The sequence below is a fragment of the Crocuta crocuta genome, unplaced genomic scaffold (assembly GCF_008692635.1).
Source record: "Crocuta crocuta isolate KB4526 unplaced genomic scaffold, BGI_CrCroc_1.0 scaffold466, whole genome shotgun sequence".
In the NCBI taxonomy this organism is placed as follows: domain Eukaryota; kingdom Metazoa; phylum Chordata; class Mammalia; order Carnivora; family Hyaenidae; genus Crocuta; species Crocuta crocuta.
Window position 1 is genome coordinate 2,740,019 of NW_027529672.1, and position 27,987 is coordinate 2,768,005.

Consider the following 27,987-nt stretch of genomic DNA (forward strand, 5'->3'; position numbering starts at 1 on the left):
GTATTAATTTTTCAGCAAAGACTCAGACTTGGCTGACACTATCACATTCTGTCACTTATAGTCAACCTAGAAGGTTTTAATTAAATGAACAAATCAATATCTTTCAGAATAATAAAGACATAAGCAGAACTCTTCTTCCGGAACTTCATTGACCATTCTCCTCACGGTTAGAACTTAGCTCACCAGCGGTGTCATGGGAAAGACCTTCTGAAGGAAGTTCCTCTTTCACAGGCTTGTGAAAGAAGGCTCCGGGTACCCTGCCAAAGCAAGTATTGTCATTGTCGATCTGTCTCCTGTCTGCACATATTCCTGATGTCAACCTACAGCCCTTTGTCCACAAGGAGGTCGTCCTGGGTCAGGGGTAGGAAGAGCAATTCTTCTAATGGCTAAGGGATAGTTTTGTCCTGGGAGAGATGAGTGGTCAGGGCAGAAGGAAGAACTCTTCATTGCCCCCAACTACTTTGCTGCCCCCCATGTGTGTTATGATAGGGAGGTGGCTCTGTGCTCAGGGCCCAGGGGGTGAGGACATGGGATCACCTGGCTGGCTGTAAGACCTTCCAACGCCCATGAAGGGTGAGGTGGTACATGATGGGAGAGCCCTCATTTTCTGATACTCCAGGTAACCAACCAGAAACATGTGGCTGGTGATAGCAGCCAAAGTCAAGTTCCAGATGTGAGTAGGTCCCATTTTTCCTCTATGAGTATCTGGGCCAACAAGTAACACAAGTCACAGAGGCTCTGCATTTGACAGTTAAGCCCCTTTCCAATGTGGCGAGCTGGAGGGCAGTCCACTCCCCAAGTTGGAGCATCTGACCCTGGTGCTGACCCCACACAAGGCAGGCTTGCCGTTTCCCCTGCTCGTCTTCCCATGGCCATCTGGTGAGCACAAGAGTATGACTGGGACTCAAGCTACATCACAGAATGTCACCTCGGTTTTAAGCAGATGACAGCGATGGGCATTACATGAACAAGTTCATGAGACAATTCTAAGACCCAAATGCTGCCCGACAGCTTGTTTTTAATCAAGAATTGCTTGGTCTGTGATATGTGGAATTTAAGAAACAAAGCAGATGAACATATGGGAGGGGAGAAAGAAAGAGAGAGGGAAACAAACCATAAGAGACTCTTAGGGATTAGAGAACAAACTGAGGGTTGATGGACGGAGACGGGTGGGGGAGGGGCTCGATGGGGGATGGGCATTAAGGAGGCCACTTGTTGGGATGAGCACTGGGTGTTGTATGTAAATGATCCACCGCTGAATTCTACTCCTGAAACCAATATTGCAATGAACCAATAGTTCATAGTAAAGTAACTAATTAGAACTTAAATAACAATTAAAAAAAATTAAAAAGCCTTGCTTGGTCTGCAGTATCCACTTGCAAACTCCCAGCCCAGGCTTCCCAGGCAGAATAAAGCTCCCGGGCTCCTCTGGAATTCTGACTGCGTGTGTCTGGCCTCTGCCTTTTGACAAAGGGACCACACTTCCCACTGTGTTAGGCACAAAGGTAACAGCGATCAGGAAGCAGAAATGTAGGAAGTCCAGTGCTGATGCCCACACCGGCTTGCCAAGTACCAATCTCAGAGCCAATGCCCTGTGTGGGCTTCAGGCTTGTCACCTGTAAAGGGGACACTGTGCCTCCGATGGGGGTTGTGTGGTAGGGGTAACTAGGGTCTGTAAGGGACTAATTGCCATTGTTTCTCAGAGCTGACAATGGTGCTGGCCAACCGAGGAGCTTTTCGTACCATGATGGGTTATCATTTCTATTAGCTCTTTCGGGTCACCTCCTTACAACAGACTTCATGCCTCAGTGTATCACACATGGTCCTTCCTCTCCAAATCGGTGTCACTAGGCAAGTGTCACGTGTGCTCCTCCTCCTGAGTCACCATACACAATCCTGCCTGCTGGGGGCATTCTACCCTGGCTGTGATGGCTGAGATCGATAACCACAGCGAACGCTCAATGAGCATTTACTACGTCCGAGGTGTAGTGCTCAGGACTTTCTACGCCGCACCTCTGTTAGTCTTCGTGACAGCTCAGGGAACCAAGAATTAGCATTATCCCCGTTGTACACTTGGGGACACTGAGACCTGGAGGGATCAGGCAAGCCACTCAAGACACGACTGGTGTGTCTGGGATGTGGACGTGAGCAGACTGGGCCTGGCGCCCAGATTTAAACCACGATGGAACACGGCCACTTCTGTGTGAATGTTCTGACTCCTTTCCAAGATGACCCGCTGTGACCCTGTGGCTTGGGGAGAAGCTTGATGGGGGCCTGGCAGCTGTCTGCCTGGCCCACGCAGCCCAGAATGGGGGTGGACACGGTCCGAGAGTGGTGGCATCGATTCACCCACAGTGAATCGAGCATTTGCTTGGCTCTGGTTGAGTGCTATCCTCGGCAAGGATGAGGATGCCCTTGCCCTTGCCCAGAGGTCAGCCAGAAGCTCAAGGCTTGGGACTGTTGGCCATTATGACAGTTCACTCCAATAGAGCAAACTCCCAAGAGAGGATAGAAACGGGAGTTTAAAGGGAGCTGTTCTTGAGGGCTCAACGAAGGTTCTGGAAGAAGTAGAAAAAATGGGCAGAATTAAAGGGAAGACCCTGTGGGGTCTGACATGAGAATTTGCATCCTTCAGGCAACTGGCTTGGGATGGAATGAAGGCTCCCACGAGAGGGAAAGTACGTGCAGAAATTAAATGCAGGGAAGACCAGCCCTTTCAGAAGTAGGTCACGGGGGTCAGCGCTGATGAAGCTGCAGCTGGTGCTAACCTCTTAATAAGGCGTGGGATAGACTGGAGGTGAGGGGTTAAAGAGGTAAAGCATGGGCGATCGCACAGCTCACTGCTCTGCCCCGGTGCACAGCCTTAGCTCCCACCTCTGAGCGTCAGACAGGCTCTCTGTGTTTTACCTACAGGGGGAGTGCCCTGGAAGTTGCAGAATGTCACCTTTGTACTAAATCTCTGCCAGGTCTTTCAGCCTGGGCTGTCCTTCTCCCTCTCCCCTTCAGGCCAACACGGCCAGCCAAGCAGCTGTTAATGTGGAATGGGGGGCCGGGGTTTCCGCAAAGGAGGAAGCTGACAATGCAACAGTCATTGTTTTGGGGCGGAGACACTCTCACTTGCAAAGATGCAGAACTGAACTTTGGAGCACTGGCTCATCGATGAGCAGGCTCAGAGGCTGGGGCTTCGGGGTGCGGTCTGCCTATGTGCGCTTGGCAATTGAGCTCTCTCAGCCAGGCTGGCAAACTCCATGTGGTCCCTCAGGTCTCTTCTGAGGCATGTCGTTCTTTAATTATTGGTGTAAGTAATTACCACCCCCCTCCCCCGCACTCCCTCCCCGAGTTGCCAAGATGGCCAGGCAGCAATGCCTTTGAAAGCTTGCAGGCAACTCCAACGTGCCGGCAAGTGTGAGAAGCCCTGTTTTAGACCAAGAGCTGTCAGCACCGGACAGCTTGATAGCTCTGTTCTGAAGGGTGTCCTGGAGAAGGGCAGGTGCTCAGAGCTTCGCCCTTTCCTTGCGAACAGCTAGTGTAAGGAGTGTTTGCTGAGCACACGTCCTCAGATTAGACCAGACTTCTGGGGTTTCCTCCAGGTCTGAACCACCTTTCCCAAGGGTGAGCTCCCAACCTCTTTGAATTGGGGGCCTGAGGTGGATTTTCCAATAGCTGATTGAACTGAAAGCCTATTTCCGTGTCTCAGGACCGTAGAGCCTGTGCGTCCCTTATAAATGACAGTCTGCCCTCGGTGGGGGGGGGGGGCGCCTGGGGGCTGGGAAACAACTGGAAGAGACCTGGAGAATGCCCACTTGGGAGTTCCCTACAGGGTCAGATGCATCCTACTGGTTTTTGGGCTGGGACCCCGCACACTGGGACTTTGGCCAGAAGAGAGCCTGGAGGGAGGCGTAGCCTGAAGCCACCACAGTCCAGAAAGCTCGCATCGCCTGTAGCTCCTCCAGCCCTGGGAATTCTGTGCTCAGAGGAAGGGGAAGTCCATGTTCCAGCCCAGGACCAGAGGCGGACCCAGTTTCACTGCCAAGTTGGACAAGGTGTGCCTCATTCCCTCTACCTCGTTTCTAAACATTTACGCGATTTGAGTGATTTAATTACCCAAAAAAGAACTTACCTTGTCAACGTGATTAGCGATCTCTATTAATCGCTGCTTAACTTTTTCCAGATCTTTTCCTTGCCTCTGAAACTTAATAATTTTAAATGTCAGCATTAATAATGGCAAGAATATCCATCAAATCTCATCTTCCCAGCTCCTGGAAATGTGAAGTCTTGGGCTTCACACANGAGTTCCCATCCTGATGAGTAAATTTCCTTGTCTGGGGACTTTCTGAAACTCCCTGAAATTTGCCCAAGCCAAGCACTCATAAGACAGCAACTTCTACGATTTTTCCAGCCTCATAAATGATGGAGACTGTGACATGTTTTGGCAGGGAGAACAGACAGAGAGAAGGCAGTCCAAAGCCATTTTTCATATCATCAACTTGATTTTAACTTCCTCAGAAATTTCCTTTATATTTGTTTTTAAAAATTAAACAGTAAAAGTGATAGAAGCTCATGGCAACGAATCAAACAATGCAGCGGAGAATGGAGAAAAGTTGATGAGTTCCCCTTCTCCCCATCGAATCTGACCTTCCTGAACGGGAACAGTTTCCTGAGAAACTATCAAGCCTGTCTCATTCATAGATGTCGAGTGAGTTCACGAGAAAAAGTCACCTCATTCACACCACACAGCCGAGGCAAGGAAGGAACGCAGCGAATATCATCTCAAAACAGCTCACTGGAAACCAATTAAAGGTAGAAAACTAACGTAGCATCAAAGAGCATGTCAGTTTTCTGTGGTGTCCCTGTAGCCTGCATTCATTAATTCATTTTGGTTTGGGATGTGTCGGACATTTTTAAACCCAACTTTCCCCCCCAAATGGTTTAGAATACATTCTCAAGCCATCTGCCATTTCCCCCAGATAATTCCATTTGCTATAATAAAGGCAGGGTGGTATTGCCTTTACTGCAGCCCTTGCTATAATTTTGTAATATCAGATACATTTTTAATATTTTATACATTATAATACCAGGAAACCACTTAATAGGTTGTTTCCAATGCTTTTAGGGGCTCAGAGAAAATGAGGTTCATCACAGCAAGGAAAAACTTGCTCAACACTTTCTTCTCTCTATTTTTGTTTTTAACCAACGGAACCGGGAAGTTTTAAAAAGCTCTTACCTCTCTGTTGTCGGCGACAATCACCAGCTCTACGTACTTGGTCATCTTGAGGGTCTCTCTTTTATGCTGCCAAAGGTAAACACAGACTTTATTTCCCTTCATACCTCTCGGCGGCTTCCAGAACACTGCCCGTATCTCTGGACCCACGCGCTTTAACGGAGGTGAGGCTATCCTCACCATGGCCACCGGCTCTACCCCTGTCCCCTCTGGAAGTTCACCTCCAGCCCCAACAACCTCTGGAAAACCTTCTCCACCTTGGGGACTGGCTTCCATTTGCATCTGGGAAACCCATCAAGAGGAATCCAGCCTGTCTGCTGAATCATTGATGGCAGGATGAGAATGAGTCAAGAACATTATTACATGAAACATGCAAGTAAATGAATCAAATCAAAGCGCTCTCTGGAACAGGAGCCAGCCGATGGCCATTCATTCTGAGCCGCGCGCAGCACATTTGAAGATTGCTACAGAAGACGATGCGATCCTGTGTCTCACATGTGTTGCCTCCCTCTTTAGGGCCTATTTTTGGGGATTTGAGAAAAGTGAAAGAGAACATATTTTGGGCAGGGATTTCATGGTCCTTCTGGGGGAAACACTGCACAGTCCGTTTCAGGCAGCATATTTCTCGTGGCTGATTGTGTGAAAACCTAGTTAGAAGCAAAGGACAAGTGGTCCAGAGAATGGGGAACGGCCAGGTTGGAACAGAGTCAGGCAAGAAGGAGGTGCTAAGAGTAAAACCAGAAAGGAATAAAGGAGACAGAATAGCAAGAAACAGTGTCAAGAAAGGAAGAAAGAAAAGCCTGAACTCCATGCCCTGGAGAAGGGGGTCTGGGGAGCTGAAAGAGTGGAGAGGAATATAGAAACTATGCATCAAGGGGGAGGTATGGAGAAGAGGCGGAAAGCAGAAGTATGAGCTCCCTCTCCAATCATGGCAGCCTCTGAACGGGGTTACATTTTAATCAAGTTTCCTCAAAAAACATTTGCACTCTTCCATGAATTACTGGGAGAACCCCCCCCCAAAGGCATTTTTAGGAGAAAAAGAGCAATTCATGGAGGGTGGTCTAAAAAGCACACACGAAAAACAAAAAAACAAAGCCTTCTTTTTCTGCAGTAAAAGCCAGTTGGAGGAAACGGGGGTTGAGGCGGGCTTGGTCCCCATGGCTGATGGGCTGGTTTACGCGTTAACGAGGCCTCTTTCGTGTTTAAAGCTCTCATGCTCTGACCATGCTTTCAGACAAAAGCAAAAATGACCAAGGCATGCTTTGAATCAGCTTTCCAGTCACATAATCTGGAGGGAAACATCTTTTATAAAACAAATCCCCATCAGTCCGGGATCTTCCAAACAGGATTTTTACAAGAAAAAATGTTTGTATCATTGCAGTGTTCCTGCCCGCCGCCCAGCTGTGCTGATTCATGAATTTAGGTATCCCTCAAGAAATCTGGAAACCTTATGGGGGGGGGGAATAAAGCACCAGGAAAGGTATCATTTCTCATATTTGTACAATGTTATGAGAAAAGAAGTCAAGCTTTGTAACTACGTGTTACAGGCGGGCTTTATGGTGATAGCTGTGGACTCAGACGGGAGAAAAGATTAGTCCCAGGGGTACCCACTGTTGTACCTAAAATGAGACACCTTTGGAAGTGGTAGAGATCTCGCCCTTTTCCCTCATCGAGGTGTGAAAGAAGCAGAAATCTCCGTTTCACCCACAACTCCCGCGATTAATCATGAACAGATTCAGTGAATCACGCAGAAGAAAATACAGCTCTATCACAGAAAAAATGAATTAATCTGCTTTTGAAAAACCCGTGGGAAGGGTTTTTCCTTGGTTGTTTAGACGCTTATACCTTTCAGACCACGAAGGGGTGAAATAAATGACCCGAGTGGCCTCGGATCATCATTTTCCCCAAGTGGCCTTGGATCATCATTTAGAAAATACACAATTCCAGATAATGAAAACAAACACATGAACACAATTTTCCTGTCTCTGCAGTTTTCAGAGGAGTCCAGATTTTCTCATGAATTCAGAGAATTGCAAGCTCAGAGAGAAGCCTAACCACATAATAATAAAAAGCCACGGGGGAGTGGCCGGCTCATGGCCGCGAACATTCATCCCTCCGTCGGTGGCACACACGGAGAGGCTTAAATTACCTCCACATGATTTCGACCTATCGAAATCTGGTTTTAAAAAAAATCGTATTTAAAATTTTTTGATATGCAGAGCAACATTTGAAACTGGTTGCTTGACTGAATTTTCATTTTTGGGGTTATAAACAAAAGCCCTTCCCCAAACAGACAGGAACGTAATAAGCCCCGGAGTGTGGCCCAACGGTCTCGGTTCTGAGGTGGAGACTGAGGCGTTCTCTGAGTCTTGCTCAAGAAGGAATGAGCTCCTGGGCCTCTTGAAGTCGTCACAGCCAAGTTCCCAGAGACAGAATACCTTCCAACATGCTTCAGCAAGAACTCTGGCCCTGGGGACTTAACCCAACCCAAGTCAGAAAAACAAGTTGAGATTAGGGTTTCAATAAGTTCCCATCGAACCTCCTGCCGCATACGGGCCAGACTATTTGTATATTATCACTCGCCCCGCAAGTATTTCCTGTAGCCCTATGTTTTCGGCACGATGTCAGGTGCTGGGGAGGTAGGGATGGACAAGCAACCCAAGGTAAAGTGCTCACGAGGCTCACGTCCCGCTAGGGGTTGGGGGATGGGGTGACGATAAGAAATTAACAAAAATAAGGCCAAGTGTGTAGAAGGTGCTGTTGCGATGAGGTTAAAGATGTGCGACTACGATGGCTGCAACCTAAGGAAGGGAAGTAGGTTTGCGTGGAGGGACTGTGTTCAGAGAGACGGAGCGGCAACAGCAGAAGTCCCGAGGCCGGGAGACTAGGGGGCATTGGAGCAACAAGCAGGGTGGCTACACGGTCTAGAGCGGAGGGAGGGTTGTGGATGAGACGTGGATGGAGCGGGGGCCACACGAGGAGGCTGAAGGGGACCTAAGAGCGACGGGGAGTCCCTGCATGTGAGTCCATGTCCCGGCTGCCGGGAGAATGGATTATTGGAAGATGATGGTGGAAGCCGGGAGCGCAGGTGACGGCTGGCGGCTGCGGGGACAGTGACCATGGAGATCAGCGAACGGATGCCAGCGGACGCGGATACAACCACCAAGAGGACGGTGGCAGCGGAGCCAGGGCCAGGGTTTCCGTGGGTGGGAAGATGGGCCACTCACATAGAACCAAAGTTTGGTTTATCTCCTCTGAGTACAGAAGGGTGGTTGTTGGCTCAACTGAGGCTCTGGCCTGGACTCCAAGGTCCCCTTGTGAATATTGAGAAGCTGAGCCCTGGTCCTCGCTGTGCCAGGTTTTCTCCTACGTCCTGACGGTGACTTGCATGGGGGGGGGAAGCACACTGAGCACACCTGCATGGGGCGACAGCCTCGGGGGCCTGGCGAGTATGCAGGCTGCAGAGATGACCGGCCGAAGAGGCGAGAAGCCGGAAGAACAAGCCCAGTCTGATGAACTGAATGTCAACAGAACAAATGAAGTTGAGTCCAAAAAGCCGGTGGTGCCAGTGAGATCTGTTATGTATTTATCCAGGGTCTTAACCGATTTGGGTCCTAACAGGAATCCATACGTGGAGATTTTGGGGGCTTGGCTCACACCGATGGGTGCTCAGGGCTCGGGCCCAAAGAAGCAACCGTAGGACTGCCTCTGTTACCTGCCAACGAGATCTACGAACGAATGACCAAGGCAGCGACAGAAGTTGACACGGTCTCTTAGAGGAGGCACAGACGTGCAGATGGGGCTGTTAGAGAGGAATTAAGTATGTCTGTGGTGATTCATGAGGTCATGTGGTTCTGGCCAGTTCCTGATACTCCACTATTCTTAGCATCTGCGGAGGACATACATTATTATTGCTGCTTATATCGCCAACACGACTGTGTCCGCTACTAAACAGAGGAAGCTGTCTAGAAATCAAAGGCAGTAGCCTTGGTCTATTTCAGAACAGCTACGTTTTTTTTTTAATGTTTGAGAGAGAAAGAAAGCAAGTGAGCAGGGGAGGGGCAGAAAGACAGAGAGAGACACACAGAATCCGAAGCAGGCTCCAGGCTGTTAGCCCAGAGCCTGACGTGGGGCTTGAACCCACAAACCGGGAGATCATGACCTAAGCCAAAGCCAGATGTTTAACCCACCAAGCCACCCGGGTGCCTCAGAAAGGCTATGTTTGAGGAAACACACAACAGGGTCTCCCTAATCAGCTCAGCAGCCTGAGCAAACACCGTTTCCTAGAGGAAGTATCGCCTTTTACATCTGACTCATAATTACCCACACTAATGGAGAGGAACCATAGCACAGATAATCCCCAAAGAGAGGATAATTCAAACACAATTTACATTTGCCTCTGGAATGTATTATGTGATTTCCCTCCTGGAGCAGATTTCCCAAGCCTTCGCCTGTAGCTTGCTCAGGCCAGCGTTAAAATGAGTTTGCATCCTTGAATGGCTGGTTGATGGACGGGGGAAGGAGGGTGGCCGAGCGGCAGGGGCTCTGGGGGTTGCAGAGGTGAGATCTGACTGTGAAGCCACGTGACTGCAGGCGCCCTTCCAGGAGCGAGTTGGGTCCTCACTAAAATCGAATGTAGAGCCTTGTAAAAATGACAAACAATACCTCAAGCTTATATTATAGCCAGTGCTACCCCAAGCGCTGGTTTATTCCTGCTGCTCCATGAAGGAAAACGCAAATATCTGCAGAAAAATCTCAGCCTGCAAACCAATCTTTGCAATAGTCACCACTTAGCCGGGGCAGGAAATGCTGGGTGAAACCGAGTGCGGTCGCTGTATTGCATCAAGAAGAGGAGGAAGCTGCAGTGACATTGATTTTTTTTTTTTTTTTGAGTATGAAATAAGGTGGTTGTGAGTGAGGCAGGTGAGCATCACGTAACTCGAATGTACCGCTTTCGTATTTACCCGAGATGCCATTGCACACCATCTCGCCTGCAATTCCAGTTCCCAAGAATTTCCCTTATTCCAAAATTACGTTTTGTCTCATTTTCATTATGTAGATGTGCTCTAAGTCACAGACATTTCCTCTTCCATAAAAACAATTGCAGCGATTTCTAGAGAGGAATGTGGAGAAGGGGCTGCCGCCTTCCCTTTTCAATTTAAAGGTTCATTTACACCCCAATATGCATTGTTAACAAAACAGCATTTGTATTCTGCTTTTCCGCCTTCCTCCACAAGTCAGAAGGACTGGAAATTACGGTGCCAATCAGAGTTCAAGAGGGCCGTGAGCTTAGTTAAAGAGTGAAAATGTGGCTGGCGAGTGGTGGAGACTGAGCCCGTACTTCTGCACGAAATGCAAACGTACTTGAGCGTCATTGAAACTGCCAAGTTATAAATCTCGCAACGTGGGTGCCGGTGTCTCCAACAAGGTACTCAAGGCAAAGCACCTTGAAAACAAAATGCAAATGTTCTACTTGTTTGTGATGGGAAGAGCTATGGCTTCATCACCTCCTCTCCGAGGTCTGGGATGGAAGGAAAGAGGGTCGCAAGAGTGAAAGAAACATGTCCTGGAAGCAGAGAGGTTGGCCTTTGTGACTCCATCTTTTATATATATATACATATATATATATATATATATGTATTTATTTCTAGGAGAGAGAGAGAGAGAGCGTGAGCAGGGGAGNGATCATAACCTAAGCGAAAGTCGGATACTTAACCGACTAAGCCACCCAGGCGCCCCTGTGACTCCATCTCTTAAATCAGTCGCTCTATGATGGGTGGGGGATGAAAAGCAGGATGAAAAGCCCCTGGAGCTGCTGTAGGCGGGTGTGGGGGGAGGGGGATGTTATCCAGCTCTGCTCCCTGGGGGGCAGTTCTGTCTCCACCACTGAGTACCAGTGTCAAGGTGGGTGACGGTGCCACAAAAGGGTCCTTACCCTTCTGTGTGATGCGCAAGAGAAGGAAAAAGAGGGGGCAAGCACCTGCCATGGAAACTTTGTAAGCATATTAAAAAAATTTGTTTAATGTTTATTTTTGAGAGAGAGAGAGAGAGGGAAACACAGAATCCAAAGCAGGTTCCAAGGTCCACACTGTTAGCTCAGAGCCCAATGTGGGGCTTGAATCCACGAACCATGAGATCATGACCTGAGCTGAAGTTGGACGCTTAACCAGCTGAGCCACCCAGGCACCCCTAGAATCTTGTAAGCGTATGAAGAAACAGAGGATGTTAGGGTCAAGCGAGCAGCACACCAGGACAGAGAGAATGACATCAAAATGAGGGTTAGGGGAACACTCTCTAATCAAGGCTGTGAGGCATATTTGATGAAGGAGAAGAAATCATTTAGGATAATGTTTACCGTTGGAACTCAGACAAATGATTAGGAATGAATGAAGGGGAATGATATTTATGGAATGTTGACTGTTAAGCAGTGTAACATTCAAAGTCAGGAAAGACAAAATGTGCAGCCTTTTCAGTGGAAGCCTGAAGAACATGTCCCTAGCCCATCAAATATCAGCACATTTGACATCATATCAATGAATTCCTCATTTCTTGTCAAAAGAGGAATAGGAAAGCCAGAGATGAAAACTCAGGAAGTTGTTGACAACTTCCTATCTGGTTGTATTCCTTGACAGGCAGGGCCCCCAGCCAAATGTGGCTACCCTGACTCCTTTATAAAGAGTGAGGGGCGCCTGGATGGCTCAGTCGGTGAAATGTCCAACTTTGGCTCAGATCACGATCTCGCGATTTGTGGGTTTGAGTCCCGTGTCGGGCTCTGTGCTGACAGCTAGCTCAGAGCCTGGAGTCTGCTTCAGATTCTGTCTCCCTTTCTCCCTGCCCCTTCCCTGCTCACATGCTGTTTCTCTCTCTCAAAAAGTAAACATTAAAAAAATTACACTCTAGTAAAAAATCAAAAAATCTGTGTGTGTTTTAAAAAAACCACCCAAGTGTCCGCTGTGGCCTACAGCGCCCACATAATCCTGGATGTAAAAGGGTCAGGCCGCCACTTGGGGTGGAGGTTTCATGGTATTGCACCACGGGATGTCAGAGCCTCTGTGTTTCTGTCCACTTAGCGAGGCGGGAGATCAGTGGCCCAGACCTCATCAAGTCACGACTTTTGACACTTCTGCAGCAGAAGGAGAGACTTTGATGAGCACGGCCCAGGAGCTGGTGGCCAGAAAACACAGAGGCTCGGACAGTCGTGCGAAGGAAGCACAGGCATCGTTAGCATGGACCGGGCTCCTCAGCACCACTGCGTGGGGGCCAGCACTCAGCTCACCTCTGCGCAGGTGCACAGGCAAAGACGGGGGAATGTTATGCAAATCATAACAAAGACCCTAACTGTAACCAGACTGATGAATGAAGAAGCCTCCGTCTCGTCTTCTCCTGTAGAAGGGGAGCTGCCACCCAGGGACAGGTGAGGGCCTGTCCGCGCCTTGTTCATCCAGGTGGGCGCGAGGGTGGGGCTGCGACCGTGGGTCCAAGCCCCCCTAGGTTCTGACACGTAGTGAAAGGTGTCCGCCTCTGAGCCCGACTTCATCACAGGTTAATGGGACCGAGACTGACATTTGCAAAAAGTGATGGAGGCTCCAGCACTCGGGTATGCTCTGCACACTTGGTGTCAACCCCTCCAGATAACGTGGGTGGCTCTGTCCCCCAGACGCGACACCCAGGCAGCAAAATTCCCCCACAAGCCCTAGCGCTGGGTGTCCCGAGCCAGAGCCCCCACGCCCCCAGGAACATGGCCTTGACTGCCCTACCCTTCTCGCCCACGTCTGGGAGGGTGGCGGGAGCCTGCTCTCCGCAGCCGGTGTAGACATGCCGTGATGGGATCCGCAGGACCCCCCGGTGCCTCGCAGGTTCTCCACTGGGAAGAGCTTGTACTCGTTGGTCTCATTTTTCATGGGTTCCAAGATATACGTGTTATTTTCAAATGTAATAAGTCCCCTGTTGAAAAAGAAATCAGAAAAATAATATATACATAATTTTTAAAAGTAGCTTCTTGTTTATGGCCCAGGCTCTGTTCTTAACAAGGGAAGGAATGGCAGGAGGAAGGCCAATTGATTTCTATCCTCAGGTTTTAACATGGAAGGCCATTTCTGTGCCATATGTTTGCATGGATTCTTCTTGCAAATGTTTTGAAAACAAGTCTGGGAAATTTTTTGTTTCAAATATTTTATGGTGAAGAATAGATGGCATTTAGCCTCTATGGTTTTTTTTTTTTTTAATTTCAATTTACGATTTTTTTTTTTTTTTTTTTACTGGCAAAAAGAGTTGAGAGAAGAGATGTTTTCTCTGCTTGGAAAAGAACTCTATCTGAATTAGCAGGTGTGATTCAGAAGGGAAATCTTTTTCTTTAAAGGAGAATTCCTGCATGTGAATTTTTCAGTCTGATCTCCTGCGTTTCCTAAATCTTTGAAAGGATTCTGATACAAGGTAGAGCATACACTTCCAATTATTGATGGGAGATGTGTCAATCAAGGAAGCAATGTAAGGGCACAAGGCATTGGAGCTGCTTCTGGAAGGCTGAGGTCTGCGCCCCAGTCTGACTTGGCTGAAGGTGAATCTCTCTTTATAGGAGCGAGGACCACTGGGAAACAGCCCTGGCCTGAAGGTGACAAGCAGGCCTTGGGGGTCTGTCAGTCCAGGTGTAAGCTCCAGCTCTGCTACTTACTGATTGTGTGACCTTGACCTCTTTGACCTTGGTTTCCTTACCTGGAAAATGGGATAATCATATCTATTTCTCTGGGCGCTATGTCATCTAATGAAAACTTTTAGTCCTGTGAAGGCCATAAATCAGTGCTTAAATGGTTTTTTATTATTAACAAGGTCAGGTCCACAGATTAGGCTTATATTAATGTGTTATTCCGAAGACTGACACTTTCAGGAAGGTCCTGTGTTTTGATATCACATCTGCCCACCTACTGGCCATTCGTGACTCCCTGACATAAAATAAAGCATTAATATGATAAATACACTTCTGGGAATGACAGTAACTCCTTAGTTACTGAAGTAACTTCAATACTTCAATACAAAGAAAACTTGGAAGTAACTTTCAGATTTGGGAATAAAGGTGTAAGTTCTTTTACAAAACAGACAACTTTGTTAAACATTCTACCTTGTGGAGAGAGAAGGTGGCCTCAGGCCATGGACCACACTACACGTCTGCCCTTCTGGAACAGGTCAGAAGTAATGTTCCACTTCCCGGGATATAATCAATGCTAGCCTAAGGCGGGCAGCTTCCTTCAAGTGTTAGGTTGATGGTTTTTGTGTCTCTCTTTTCCAGGGTGGGACAATAAAGTAATTTAAAAGGCTCTTCTTGATGTTGAAGGATTTCTTTGGAGAGATGGCAATTTGAGTAATAGTAAACTGGCAGCTTTAAGACTTCCCACATAATAATGAAAGCTTCTAGAGACTTCCATTATTTAATGAGGTAACCACAACCTCTCCACTACGGAAATGTTTACATGTTCATGTGAGATTTATCGCACTGTAACGGACATGTCTACCATAGCGAGCCTTCACCTTTTTTGAAACATGAACCCTTTTATACCCTTCTCAGAAAAATTCACATATACACATGCCCGCAATATTTTGCAGATAATTTCAGCAGATTCAGGACTACAGAAGAGGTCCGTGGGCTCTGGTTTAGAGTTCTGGTTTAGTTCTAACACATAGTTCACATCACATCAACTCAAGGATCTGGGTATGCCTTAATCCTTAAGAAAGAGCTGAAGAAACCCATTGCTCCATTAATTTTCTTCAGAAAACCTGAGCCATTTTCCAAAAGAGGAACCTTGGGAAATGTTCTTATGTCATTCATTATTCAGCTCTTCACTCATGCTATGCTTATCATTTAAAAATTTTAGCACATGCGCTGGTAAAACAAGTGCCATCTTATGCATATTGATGCCCCATTTATAGGTGAATATTTAGCCACTCTTAGATTTTAACAGAATGACAGTATTTCAGTACTCAAATAGTATGGAAGGAAGAGGTCTGAATGAGTCACATATTTATTTTGAACACAACTGGTGAATAAATACAATCTATTCGATTTGTTATTGTTCAACTGGCTTACTCCACCAGTCCTACTGAATGAAGTTACAGGCAGTGGGAAGGAGAAAGATCATGCCTGGATGCTTGTGTCCCAACCAATGTATTCCTCTGTCTCCAGGAGATGATACAGATATGACTTTGGTCATCAACTCTGTTGGGGTGGCCGATATCTCGCTTCTTAAAAAGTTCTTTATGAAACAAAACTTAGGTTTCTAAGTTTTGAATGGGTAGTGGGGGATTTTTGTTTGTTAAAGTTGATTTTAAAGAGCATAAATTAAGAAAGAGTACTTAAAAAACTAGGCCAAGGGAAGACAAACACACCTGAAGGGAAAACACAGATTTGCTAAAAACAAAAACAAAACCAGAAAACAACTTTCTTGCCCTAAAACAAAGATGATCCCAACATTTCATTTTGTACGCCAACATCTTCTATTTTGCGTTAGGTTTAAATAAGCTGAACCCTCACAGTAAAACATGTCACCACGTTCTAATCATGAGAAACAAATTACTGAAAAAGTTTTTCTACTTTATGGAAAATTTTTAGAAATTGTTACTTAGTCATAAAAATGTTCTCATATCTCCTTTTATCTTTTAAGTCATCCAAGGGCCAGATGTTGAGAAACTAGGGTGAAGGCTTTCCCTTTGCTCCAAACAACTCACAGCCTGTAATGCAGCTTAATTAAATAATTGCTCTGGACTGTCTTGGGTATAATTAATCATTTAGCCCTAGAGATTGCTGGAAACAACCATGGACTCAAAATTCAAGGATTCAGGGTTTCTGAGATGTAAAAGTTTGATGTTCTCACAGCCCTTGCTGGCCCCGAGCTAGATAAGCGAGTGTAATTTAAGCTGAATGTCACAGATTAGTTGTAAACTTGGAGTTGGAAGTATCTCGGAGTATGGAATTTAAATCCAGCAGATTTTGAAATTGGGGCTTTTTTCCCCTTGCCAGAGTGGGGCAGGAAAATGAAGTCCCTGGGTACCTTCTCCCGGGAAAGATTGGGAGGATACTGGATCGGCCATCATGGTGGGGAGCGAGGCCAAGTTCTTGGGCAGTGAATTGAGTATATGAACAGGGGAAAGCAGAAGAGAAAGGCCTGGTTGGGGGTGACATGGGCCACCTGATGGCGCTCTGTCTGGGCTGTGCTCTTTGCATTTATCACCCAGTGGGTCTGTGCACGGCTGTTGCTCTGGCCATGATCCCCACTGTCAAGGACATGCTGGAAGCACAGCGGGGACCTTGTGCCCAAGACCCGCACCTTTCAACCCTCACACCCTCTTGCTTTCCCCTAGTGCTGTTTTGAGAGGGAGGTGGGGCCTCTCATGAGAAGCATCAGAAGGAAAAAAAGGGCCAGAGAAACAGAGTGGCTATTTGAATATAGGCAGCCTTACTTTAAAATTTAAAATCATGTTGTTTTTTCCTTTAACGGAAATGAATAGAAATCTATTAAAATTTTAAATTGACTTTGTTAGTTCTCAAAGCGAAAACTCAGGAGGCCTATATTTCCTCGGGATAAGTTTTTGTTTTTCTCAAAATTCAGTTTTTAATATCCCAAGCAATGGTGCATTGGGCAACAACAGAGCTTAATGCTGTTGTTCTGATTATGATTTTTCTTACATTCTCGGGTAAGTCGGAGAATGGCACGTGGATTTTGACCACCTGTAATAAGGCAATGATTAGAATATATGAATTATCCAGACCTAATTCCATGTTCAACTGCTAATTGAATTTTCGTGAAAAAAAGACTTCTGGTCTCAATATCAGGCTGCCAGTCATAAGTGAGAAGTGCGGTCGGCATGAAATTTCATTTCAGTCCCTTCCTGGGGGAGCCCATGGATAAAAGTAATATCCCTGTGCACTGGATACAGCGATCGCTGCGGTATCAGTGAACACGCAAGCCCTGGTGGGCTTATTTTCAACAAGTAGTTTTCATGGGAACTACTCAGGTACAGTCAAAACAGATATGCAGTGTCCCCTGGAGCATGCAAAGCCCATGCCAGCTCCGCTAGGGCCACACAAAGGTATCTCACCCCTGGGTCCTGTTTCAAATTTAATTCATATCCGGGTTTGGGAGGCATGACAGAGGATGTAAAATGTTAAACTATTATAAAATATTTTAATAATAGTGGTGACCGGCACATCAGTAATAATAATAGCAGCTACGATTCATGAAGAGAACACCTCCCCACCTGGAGCCAGAGTCCTTTTAAAAATAATAGTGTTATCAGGGCACCTGGGTGGCTCAGTCGGTTGAGCATCCGACTTCAGCTCAGGTCATGATCTCACGATTTGTGGGTTCGAGCCCCACATCGGGCTCTGTGCTGACAGCAATCTCAGAGCCTGGAGCCTGCTTCAGATTCTGTGTCTCCCTCTCTCTCTGACCCTCCCCTGTTCATGCTGTCCCTCTGTCTCTCAGAAATAAATTTTAAAAAACCATTTAAATAAAAAAAAACCCAGTGTTATCGACAAATGATTCACATACCATTAAGCTCACTCTTTGAAAGCATGCAATTCAATGGCTTTTAGCACGTTCGGTGAATTGTGCAAACCTCACCCCTGTTCCTAGAATGTCTCCATCAGCCCCCAAAAAACGACGTGCCCATCTTCAGTCATTCCTTATGCTCTCCTGCCCCATGAGTCAGGCTTTTGAATCCCTCTGTTTCCTCAAATATTTAGAGCAATCCTTTTAGAGCAGGTATCACGAGCCCCTTTCACTAACGGGAAGCCGATGGTAAGAGTCCAAGGTCACCGTAGTGGGTTGAATAGTGTTGCCTTAAAAGAGATGTCTAAGTCCCAACACTGGTACCTATGAATGGAACCCTTGGGGAAAGGGTCTTTTCAGGTGTGATCTTGTTAAGGACCTCAAGGTGAGCGCATCCTGGATTTCTGGTGGGCCTGAAACCCCATGGCACATGCCCTTAGGGAAAAAGGAGAAGACAGAGACGTGGCAGGAAGGCCATATGGAGGTGGAGGCAGAACCAGAGTGACACAAGCCAGGGCACGCCAAGGGTTGCCAGGAGGCGCCAGGGGGGAGGCGTGGGTGGGTGGGAGGCATGCTGACTCCTTGACTTCAGACTTCGGCCTCAAGGGCTGTGACAGACTTCTCTGTCACTCTAAGCCCCCAAGTTTGAGGTCCCTTGTCATGGCAGCCAGGAAACTCACGTAGTCACACAGCGGGTCAGCAGCACAGCCAGGAAGCCCCCGGTGGACCTGGCTCCCAAGTCCTTCCCTTGGCCACACGGGGTGGTCGGCCTTCTCTCCTCAGTCACCAAAGACTCGCGCTGGGGAGGCCACAGCTGAGCTCAAGTGCAAAGGCCACCCGCGGGATGGGTGGTCAGCCCGGTGCTGACAGAGGGAGGGTTCCCAAACGGCCCGAGCGAAACAGGGGATCGTGAGGGGAGTTTAGAAGGGTGGGGAGGGCTTGGAGGGCGGGGACCATGAAGGGCAGGCAAGTGGCCTCGAAGGAGCAAGAGCTGAGGAGAGAGAAAGGTCAGAGTGTGCAGATAAATGCTGCAGACACAGGAGGGCGAGTGCGGGTGGATGGTGGGGGCCGCGAAGGAAGGCGGGGCACAGGATTCGGGCATCGTTCTCTGCCTCCAACCTTCACCATGGCTTTGGCCTTGGCTGCACTGCGGCCTCATCACATACCATTCCACACCCTTCATGCAGACTACGCAGTGCCTCTTATACACACTTCAAACTCCTGACCGCCAGACTCTGCTCCAGCTGTCCGTCCCCTGATTCCTCTGCCCTCCCCCGCCCCCACCCCAGGGTGCTCCATCAAATCCTTCAGCGTAACCGTTGGTGACCACCCCTCTGGCCTGGTGGGATGCAAGCTGCTTCAAGGCCAGGGCCATGTTCTGTTCCTCAGTGTCCCCACCCAAAGGCCTGCCACCAGTGTTGTGGCTGCCCTTGGCTGAAATGACCATCTGGGCTGATGCATAACATTCAGGGTTCACCTCAGCCAAACTTTCAGGATTGCCTGGCATTCCGGTCCCTTCTGTGGTTTCTCTCACGGTTTTGTGCACGCCCACGTCGCAGCGTTCACTACACAGAACACAAATGGCATGTGGCTGCTTTACACACCCAGGGAGCATTTTTCCTTATTCGCTTTGGTTTTCCTAGCTCGGCTCTGGGACTGGCATGGTCGGTGGGTGAGCAGGATGTGAGCCGGGGACCAGGGCGCGTGTGCGGGAACCCTGGCACAAGCACGGGAGGGGCTCAGTGGCTCTGACTCGTGGGCCACGGGGAGCCGTGCGATTTTGTGTGCAGCAGGGTGGCAGGACTCATGTTATGATCGAGCTGTGTTTGTGAAACATGACCTTCTGGAATGTGCGAGATGGCTGTGAAGGAAAGGGTGGAGGCAGGAAGCACAGGTGGGAGGCAATTAAAAAATTTTGGAGCAAGGGTTGATCCAGGGTGGCGACGGGGGGATGTGAATAAGAGACACTTAAGTGGAAGCATGCAGGGGCTGTGAGCACAAGACGGGTCATCGAAGGTCACCAGGGGCCAAGTTTGGGAGCCAGAGGTGGGCTGGTCCTTTCACGGAAAAGAGGCAGGAGGGGAGCCCGTCTGGGGACTGAGGAGTTTGGATTTGGGCATTTTGGAGTTTTGAGGGAGAGTGGAGCAGGGGAGAACCGACACTTGACCTTGGACGACCTTCAGGATGGACACCAGTGACGCGTGTGGAGGGAGTGGATGAACTGTGAACCCAGCACTGGCTACAGATCCCGCAGGGCTGCTGAGTGACTGTCCGCAGAGGAGGACGAGGCAGGGACAAGGAGAGCCCTGGCCTGAGACGGGTGGCGTGGCCACGGGGCTGGAGGGCAGGCAGCAGAGGCTAGCCCACAGGAGATGAGGGAGTGAAGGGCTGCAGTGCAAGCTCAAGGTCAGATTGGTTTTACCTCCACTCTATGCAAATTTCTTCCTTAATATGGTCTACTACGCTTCAGAGATTTTTAAAAAGATTTTGGACAAGCTAGGATTAAGTGTCATTGACCACTTGATGCCACCAAAGGTGGCTGAGCACCTATAACGTGCCAGGTTCTAGGTTGAGTCCAAGGCCTGGGACTCACCGTCCAGCGGACAGGAAAAGTAAAGGCAAGGTCATCTCAGTGCACCTGACTTTTTGGCCCGTTAGACCGTTTTGCCACAGGCCATTTAGGTTGAGCTGTGAGATCTGTAGAAAACCACATCTGCCCAGGTGAGTGACCAGAGTCAAGCCAGGAGATGCCAGTGGGCACATGGCATTGGACAAGGGAGGGGCCTGTGGAACGCTGTGGCTCCTTTCCCAGACTACTGCCCGCTCTCTGTCCACTTTTCCTGCTAAGATTCCTTTCCCTTTTCACCTCCTCAGCTGACATTTCTGCTTCCTTTCTTCAAATGGGCCAATTCAACTTGTGTGTTAAATTGTAAACAATAAAATAATGATTACTCCATTAAAACAGAGGTGGGCTTTTTGTTTTGTTTTTATGGTGTTTGTCTTTGCCGTAAATTGCAAATGCTTCCTTTGATTAGGATGGTTTTTTCTGATTCCATTGATCATGACACTGGTCAATTCTTTGAAAAATAAGTTGACTATCTTTCCATAGCATGCGGCAAGAAATATTTTTGCATTTTGCGCTATTGTTGATTTCGTTATACAAAATCAGTGCGGCAAACTTTATATCACACAGTTTAAAGGAACACAATGATGTGTGCACTTATTGGGGGTAACAAACAGACTTGCATCTGAATATTCTTATGTAATTCAATGTTTGAAAGCGTTTTGCACTGTCTCCCCCATTGAAGGCCAGTGCTAAGGGCTTCAGGGGCTACAAGCAATGTATCAGAAATGTTCCCCACCCTGAAGGTCCTTACAAGGTATGCAAACGTATAGCAAGATAAGGCCGTCAACTATAACTGAAGCGAGAAGGTTGGGTGCCTTACCACAGAGATGCGGACAGATATTTATAAAGCACCTCCTCTGGCAGGAAAGGACTATTACAAGTGTCAACTGCCCTGCTCCACTCTCCCGCAAAACTCCAAAATGTCCAATCCAAACTCCTGGGTCCCCAGACAGGCCCCGGGGTGGGGGTGGGGTGCTTGATGAAGGAGGCATCATTTGATTTTGGCCCTTGGTGAACCTTCCAGAGCCAAATGGGAGGTGGGGAGAGGAGCACATCCCAGGCAGAGGGGCAACGGGGATAAAGACAGCAAGATGTATGAGGCCTGTTCTGGAAACAGCTAGAAACTAGTGCAGCTGGAATGGGGGAGCTTCCTCACGGTAGCGACTATGGGGCTGAAAAAAGAAGATTCGACCCAAACTGTGCAAAAGGTTTAGCAGAACCAGTATGGACCGAGGGGTTAGCTAGACTTGGGGCTGAAGTGGTTTTCCCGATACAGCTGAGGGACCCCGGGGCCTCACTTCTGCATCCGTGTGACACCTGCCAGCTCTGGCGAGAATCGCACGGGAATGTGCAGAGCCCTGTATAAATGCAGGAGGTGCCTCTCTCGAGACAGCAGCTGTGTGTGTGTGTTGGGGGGGAGGTCCAGAGTCCTTTCTGTGGGATCTGTGGCTCCTGGCTGTGGCATCATGACGGGGCCCCCGATGATGGAGCCTCACGGCTGCTCCACACAGCGGTGGCAGTAACTCTGCCCTCCCCCTCATGACAGCAGAAATTGATGATGAACAAAGTCTGGCGTCCCCTGAATGCCATCACCACCTCACAGGAGATGTGTGCATGCACGCGTGTTAGTATGTGTGTGAGAGCACACAAGTGTGAGCGCAAGTGCACGGGTATGATGGCGTAAGCATGCATGCACGTACGCTTTGTGCTCAAGTGTCCTAAACCCCATTTCGAAGTAGAATTATTCTTATAACCAATGCTAGTTTACAACCGTAGACACCAGTTTTATCTATTAAGTGAACAGTGGGCTTAAGTCACGTTTAAGCTGAATTTCACCCGCCATGCCTGCAGGTGATGGCAAAGCTCTTGGCTGATCCCCAAAGTGTGAGCCCCCAGATGTGAGTAGGAGCCAAGTGGGTGGAGCAAGGGAATAAGGAATGGTGAGTGACAGTCCCCTCCGTCGAGAAGCTCATGCTGCAGCCAGAGAGCTGCGTGGGGATGGGAAGGTGGCATTTATGAATAAGGTCAGGACCCGGGGACATGCTGCTCTGGGGCTCCAGCAGGCGTGTGCCGGGGCTGGGTGTCTGTCCTAGGGCAGCAGGCTGGCGCCTCTAGGGCGGGAGCAGAGTTCTGTCCCTGGCAGAACGTGCCGGCTGGGTCCCCGTGCTCCTGATGCTCACGGGGCCTCCCTGAGGCAGGTACTTCCCCGCGGGGAGGTGGGGGGGGGGCACGAAGCAGGGAGAGCAAATGAGAGATCAGAACATCAAAGGAGAATCCTGCATCTTTGCACTGAAACTGTGCTAACGAGGATGGAGCATTTCGGGGAGACACAGGATAAAGTAGAAAATTAACCTCGGCCTGAACTCTGCATTCGGCTTGGAGTCCCATCAAAGCAGGGAGAGACTCCGCGGCTGCACTCACTTTTACGGCCCTTTTTCTACGTTGCACTTCATTCCCCTCTATTAAAGAGCTGTCTCCTCTTTAATCCTGCCTTCTACTGGGATCTTTATGCTTTTCTCTCTCCTCCTCGCCCCCCTCCCCCACCGCCCACCAAGCTTCAAACGAAGACGACTCACTTGTTTGCCTGAGACTCTCCACTCTTGTCCATTCGGGGACTGAGCTCCCCGTGCCTGCCCACATTTGGTCAAGGCTTTTTGAAGCAATACAGGACACTCTTTCTCTGCAAACATACTCCGCTGGGCTCCAATTAATGTGCCCCCGAGGACACGGGAGTGTCCCTCCACGTTCCTAGATCTGGGTGTGTTTTTGGGTCACTCCACACTGAATTTAATTTTTCATCCCTCTTTTCTTTCTCAAAGTCCAGTGGCCAGTGCCAGAGAGCTTGTCTCCATCGCTTCTTCTTCCAGGGAGCCGTTGATGGAACACGGCCTTCTCTGGTCTGACTTTCCACTTGCAAGGTCTCAAGGTCAACTACATCACTCCGGAATTTCTCTGTTGATGCACGGGCTGCTGCTTTTGCAACAGCAGCACAAAGATCTGGGGAGTCCCAGTTCCCAGGAGCGTCATTCACACTCGGTGCTCCCCATTGCCACACCCGCCCCTCTTGGGGGTCGACAGCAGAGGACGCAGTGCCTACTCTTCTGACTTTTCCTGAAACCCCAGCCACAAGTATGTGACAGTGTCCCTCTTCGCCAGATGATGGTCTGTGCCAGGTGCCCGGGAGGGAACACTGTCCAGGTGCTGGAGGTGAGAGGTGCAGGCTGGGAATCAGACACTGTGCACTTGGGCAGAGGGGTTGACCTGTGTCAGGGGACAGTGACCTGCTCCTTTGGGGGCAGCCTGAGAAGAAGGATAGAAGTTGTGACCGAGGGGCGTGGCCAAGCACGGAGGGCAGATTTGAATATTACTCTGGGACTACTTCATCCAATCGTTCCTCTTTATTTAAGAAATATAATTAATCTCATTGGTTAGTAAATTGTTTTTAGTATAAAAAGGAGCTTTTAGGAATACTTTGGAGATATCCCTTTCTACTTTACCCGTCAAGAGTTTGAGGGGCGCCTGGGTGGCTCAGTTGGTTAAACATTAGACTTCAGCTCAGGTCACGATCCTACAGTTTGGGGGTTTGAGCCCCACACTGGGCTCTGTGCTCAGCTCAGAGCCTGGAGCCTGCTTCGGATTCTGTGTGTCTCTCTCTCTCTGCCCCTGCCCTGCTCGCACCCTGTCTGTGACTCTCAAAAATAAATAAATGTTGGGGGGAAAAAAAAGATATCCTTAAAAAAAAAAGAGCTTGAGAAGACTATGAAAAATCACCTGAAAATTATCATCAGACCAATCCAGATACCTCTGGAGTTTGACGGTCTAAAACATCTTCCTCAATGTGTGGAGGAGGCCTGTTCACCTGAGTGTCCTGGCCGTCATCTGTCCTTTCTCTGGCAAAAGCTCGCTGGTTTTCCTTGATGCACGCATGCTCCCCACTTCCCATTTCTGAGGCTGGGTGGGGTTCACCCCCAGGTTGGCCCAGAGAATTAAACCAGGGCATCATACCTACCACGAGCCACTGTGATTGTTTCAGGGATGGGCCTGTGCCCCAGTGAGGGCCAATCGGGTGTGTTCTGGAGAACTCTGCTGAATTCAAAAGAGAGCCCTCCTTCTTCCACCTGTGCTCTGAGGATATAAGCCAGGAGCTGCCTGCAGCCTCGCTGTCATCACAAAAATAAGCTGTGCATAAAAATAAAACCAACACAGAAGAAAGTAGAGGCTAGAGTAGAGACAGAATGGACTCTGGTAGCATTAGTTAGACCCTGGATCCAGCCGTGCCTGAAGCCACTCCTGGCCTTCTAAGCAGCATGAGTCTACCTCCAAGTTTTGCTTGTTTTTAAGCCAGTTGGAACTTGCTTTCCTGTTCTTTGCTTACATCGACCTTTATATTAACTTGAAGGCTAGAAACAGTCTTCAGTAAATGGCTTTTCAACAAACAGGTCCATCCTTCAGGCTCCAGGGAGAAGCAATAGTAAATTGTGGGTTTTCCCTTTCCGTGTATCAGAGACTCCTTATGGTCAAGCATATTGGACGCCGCGCAGGAGAGGGTGACCGTGGTTTCCACGCGTGGCCGTTGCCACCGTGGCCTTGTGGGTGTCCATCCTGGTTCCCTTAGAAAGAGTAGAGCTTTGCACAGAATTGGCCCAGAAGTGCTGCATGAGCACATCTCCCGACTGGCCCAGTCCCCGAACCAGAGAACGTGAGACAGTCTCAAGTGTCTGACGGGGTGTGCATTGGCAGCTCGCTCACAGCCAGGCACAGGGATGGCTGTCCTCTAGGTCACGGCCTCCCTCTATTTTCAAAGCCACCATTTCAGCTGGAGGCTTCATCTCTGTTTTAACACAAGAGAACTGGGGCTCAGAGAGGTCCAGTGACTTGTCCACAGTCACCCAGCTAGTTCACACTGCTGTGTGCTAGGGCAGAAACATCTTGTGCCGGCCCCAGATCACCCACCTTGAACCAGATGCCACCGGGTCTGACCCCGGCCTGTCCTTCACCTCTGTTCACCCCTGTCTCCCCCAGGAGCCCGAGCTCTGGTTTCCCCGTGAAGGTCGGGCCCTGTCTCCACGCAGGAGACATCTTCTGATTCCATCCGCATTCTCTTTGCCTCTCAACCTCCCCTGACTCTCTCCTGAAGGGCCCTGGGCCTCAGCACCCCAGCTGAAGCCGGGTTGACTCCTGTTGACACCACTTCCCCTGCCTTTCAAGAGGGCACTTTGCTGTTTGAGGTCCCTCCCCCGTGGACCCCAGTGCCCTGAAAGTGAGCCATCGTTCTCCTCCTGCACATCGTCACTTGCAACAGCTGTGCTTCCCCGCCTCCTCCGGGTGCCCACCGGGCCTGCCGGGCCTGCGCGGGAACGGCAGACCCTACCTAGTAAGTGACGTTCCCGAGGCTTCCCCAGCCATCACTCAGTAGCAGGGCCGTGGTCCTTTCGTGGGTCTGTGCCCCAGGCCACCTTGGGGGAACGAGTCTCAGACGCAGAGTATTCTCGGCGGAGAAGGCAACGGTCAGGGGGGTCCAGTCGCCAGCCTCTCCAAACCCTGGAAGACGTTTCTGGACTCCCTCCCGCACGCACGTGGGCAGGTGCCAGCTCTGCGCAGGCCCCCACGCTGGTCGGGGTCACGGGGCGGGCGTCTAGCTGAGCTCTGCCCCCGCGTGTACCCTGCAGCCTGTTCTCGGCCCAGGGGCCCCCGTGGCCTGTGGACATGTCGCGCCAGGGCGGAGCGCAAGCTTCCCGTGGCGCACGTTATGCGGCCCAGGGAGGCCGGGCCCCTCCGCGCTCCTCGCACTTCGGCCGCGCTGCCTCCGGTTCGCGTCCCGCTCCAGCCACACCGGCCCTCGCTGCTCTGCCGACCTGGGCCGCTTCCTGCTTCGCGGGCGTGCGCGGCTCACCCCTCGTGTCCGTGGGCGCGGGCACCGAGGACGCCTCCAGGAATGTTCCCGAAGGAACGCGAACCCGGACGGGCGGCACATCCGGCAACGGCAAGGTAGCGGGGTTCACGTACCGGATCGGCAGGCGTTTCCACGCTCAATAGTGTTGCACGAACGGGATAGCAAACGCGCTTTCTAAAAGCAAGGGTGTGCAGACAGGCGTGTGTGTGGACGCCCTCAGTGGGTGGGCCTGGAAGGGATTCAGGGCTCTGCCTCCGGACTGGCGGAGACAGAGGATCCGGGGACCGAGCAGGCTGGACGCGTGCGCACACACGCGCACACGCACACACATGCACACACGCGCGCGCGCCTCTGCAGGCCAGGGTGGAAGGTGAGGCGGCCGCAGGGAAGGGAGGCGGCGGCCGGGGGCTACACACTCGCCCTCCGGCCCTGCGCACAGAGGCGCCCGAGGCCCCCGCGCAGCACCGCGCTGTCTGCGGGCGAGAAGAGCTGGAAACCACCTCCACNCGCCGGCCACGGCCACGGCCACGGCCACGGCCGCTCTGTTAATCCAGGCCTCTTCGTTAAATGTGTTGGGGTTAGCGCGAGGCCACAGGTCTGAGAGGGCGCGCCCACTTCCCGTTAACGTTCACTGAGGCTTCTGTCTTCATCTGCCGCTGTTAACACCCTAATGAGGGCCAGCGTGGTCACCTCCTCCCTCACATTTGTGGGAGCTTGACTGACCTGTGTGTGTGTGTGTGTGGTGTGGTATAGTGTAGTGTCGTGTGTGGTAGTGTGTGTGGTGTGTGTGTGGTATATCATGTCTGTGTGTGTGGTGTGGTATAGTGTAATGTGTGTGGTAGTGTGTGTGGTATATTGTGTGTGCGCATGTGGTGTGTGGAATATTGTACTGTTGTGGTAGCACATGTGGTAGATTGTATCTGTGTGTGGTGGTGTGTGTGTTGTGTGTGCTGTGTATATGTGCTGTGGTACGTGTAGTATATCATGTCTGTGTGTGCTGTGTGTGTGTGTAATGGTGTGTGTGTGGTGTGTGGTATACTGCAGCGTTGTGTGCGGTGGTGTGTATTGTCAGTGTGCCGTGTGCCATGTATGTGCTCTGGTGTGTGTGTGTGCTGAGGTGCGTGGGGTATGTATGTCTGTGTGTGTTGTGTGTGTTGTGTGTGTACAGGCTCCCACGCGGGACTCCGGACGTGCGGCGTTGTGGCTGATGCAGGACGTGGCCCTGGTCTCACTGAGGCTGCCTCACCCCCAGTCCTCGGTCTTCCCCAAAGGCACCCGGGCTCCAGCAGAGCAGGACTTGGGGGATACGAGCTGTGGGTTCCCAAACCAGTGAATGAACCCAGTAAGAAGGCGAGGCAGCTGGAAACCCGTCAGACTGGTTTTGCCGGGAGCACGTGGGAGCTGCCTGGTGGCGAATGGTCTGGAAGGACGAGCTGTGAGGGCTCATCCAGCCACAGAAGAGAGCGGTTTCCTGACACGGCCACAACCTCGTAGCAGAAGCCCCCACACCCCTACTTGTCTTCAGCTCCCCTCGAACTGGTCCCTCCACTCGGTCCCTTAACCGCAGGAGGCCATGCCTCTCTGCCCGGCAAGCGGCCGAACGCCAATACCTGATGCCAATACCTTTTAACACCGGGAATTACTGAGCATAAGGGCCACATAAACGGAAGATAGTCACAAAATCCTAGGATGTAGAAACTCGGCCAGT

General features: G+C 49.9%; 1 protein-coding gene across 2 annotated transcripts in view; it reads right to left on the minus strand.

The window, feature by feature from the left end:
- The window catches only part of ADAM12 (ADAM metallopeptidase domain 12), a 347,908-nt gene that overhangs the window by 91,557 nt on the left and 228,364 nt on the right, over positions 1–27,987 (minus strand). For both annotated transcript variants that reach the window (XM_077762961.1, XM_077762960.1), the window contains exons 6-8: positions 12,979–13,165; positions 5,225–5,290; positions 4,121–4,192 (exon numbers count right to left, since the gene is read on the minus strand). In XM_077762961.1, coding sequence (XP_077619087.1) covers positions 4,121–4,192; positions 5,225–5,290; positions 12,979–13,165 — 325 coding nt within the window. The remainder of the gene's footprint in view (positions 1–4,120; positions 4,193–5,224; positions 5,291–12,978; positions 13,166–27,987) is intronic.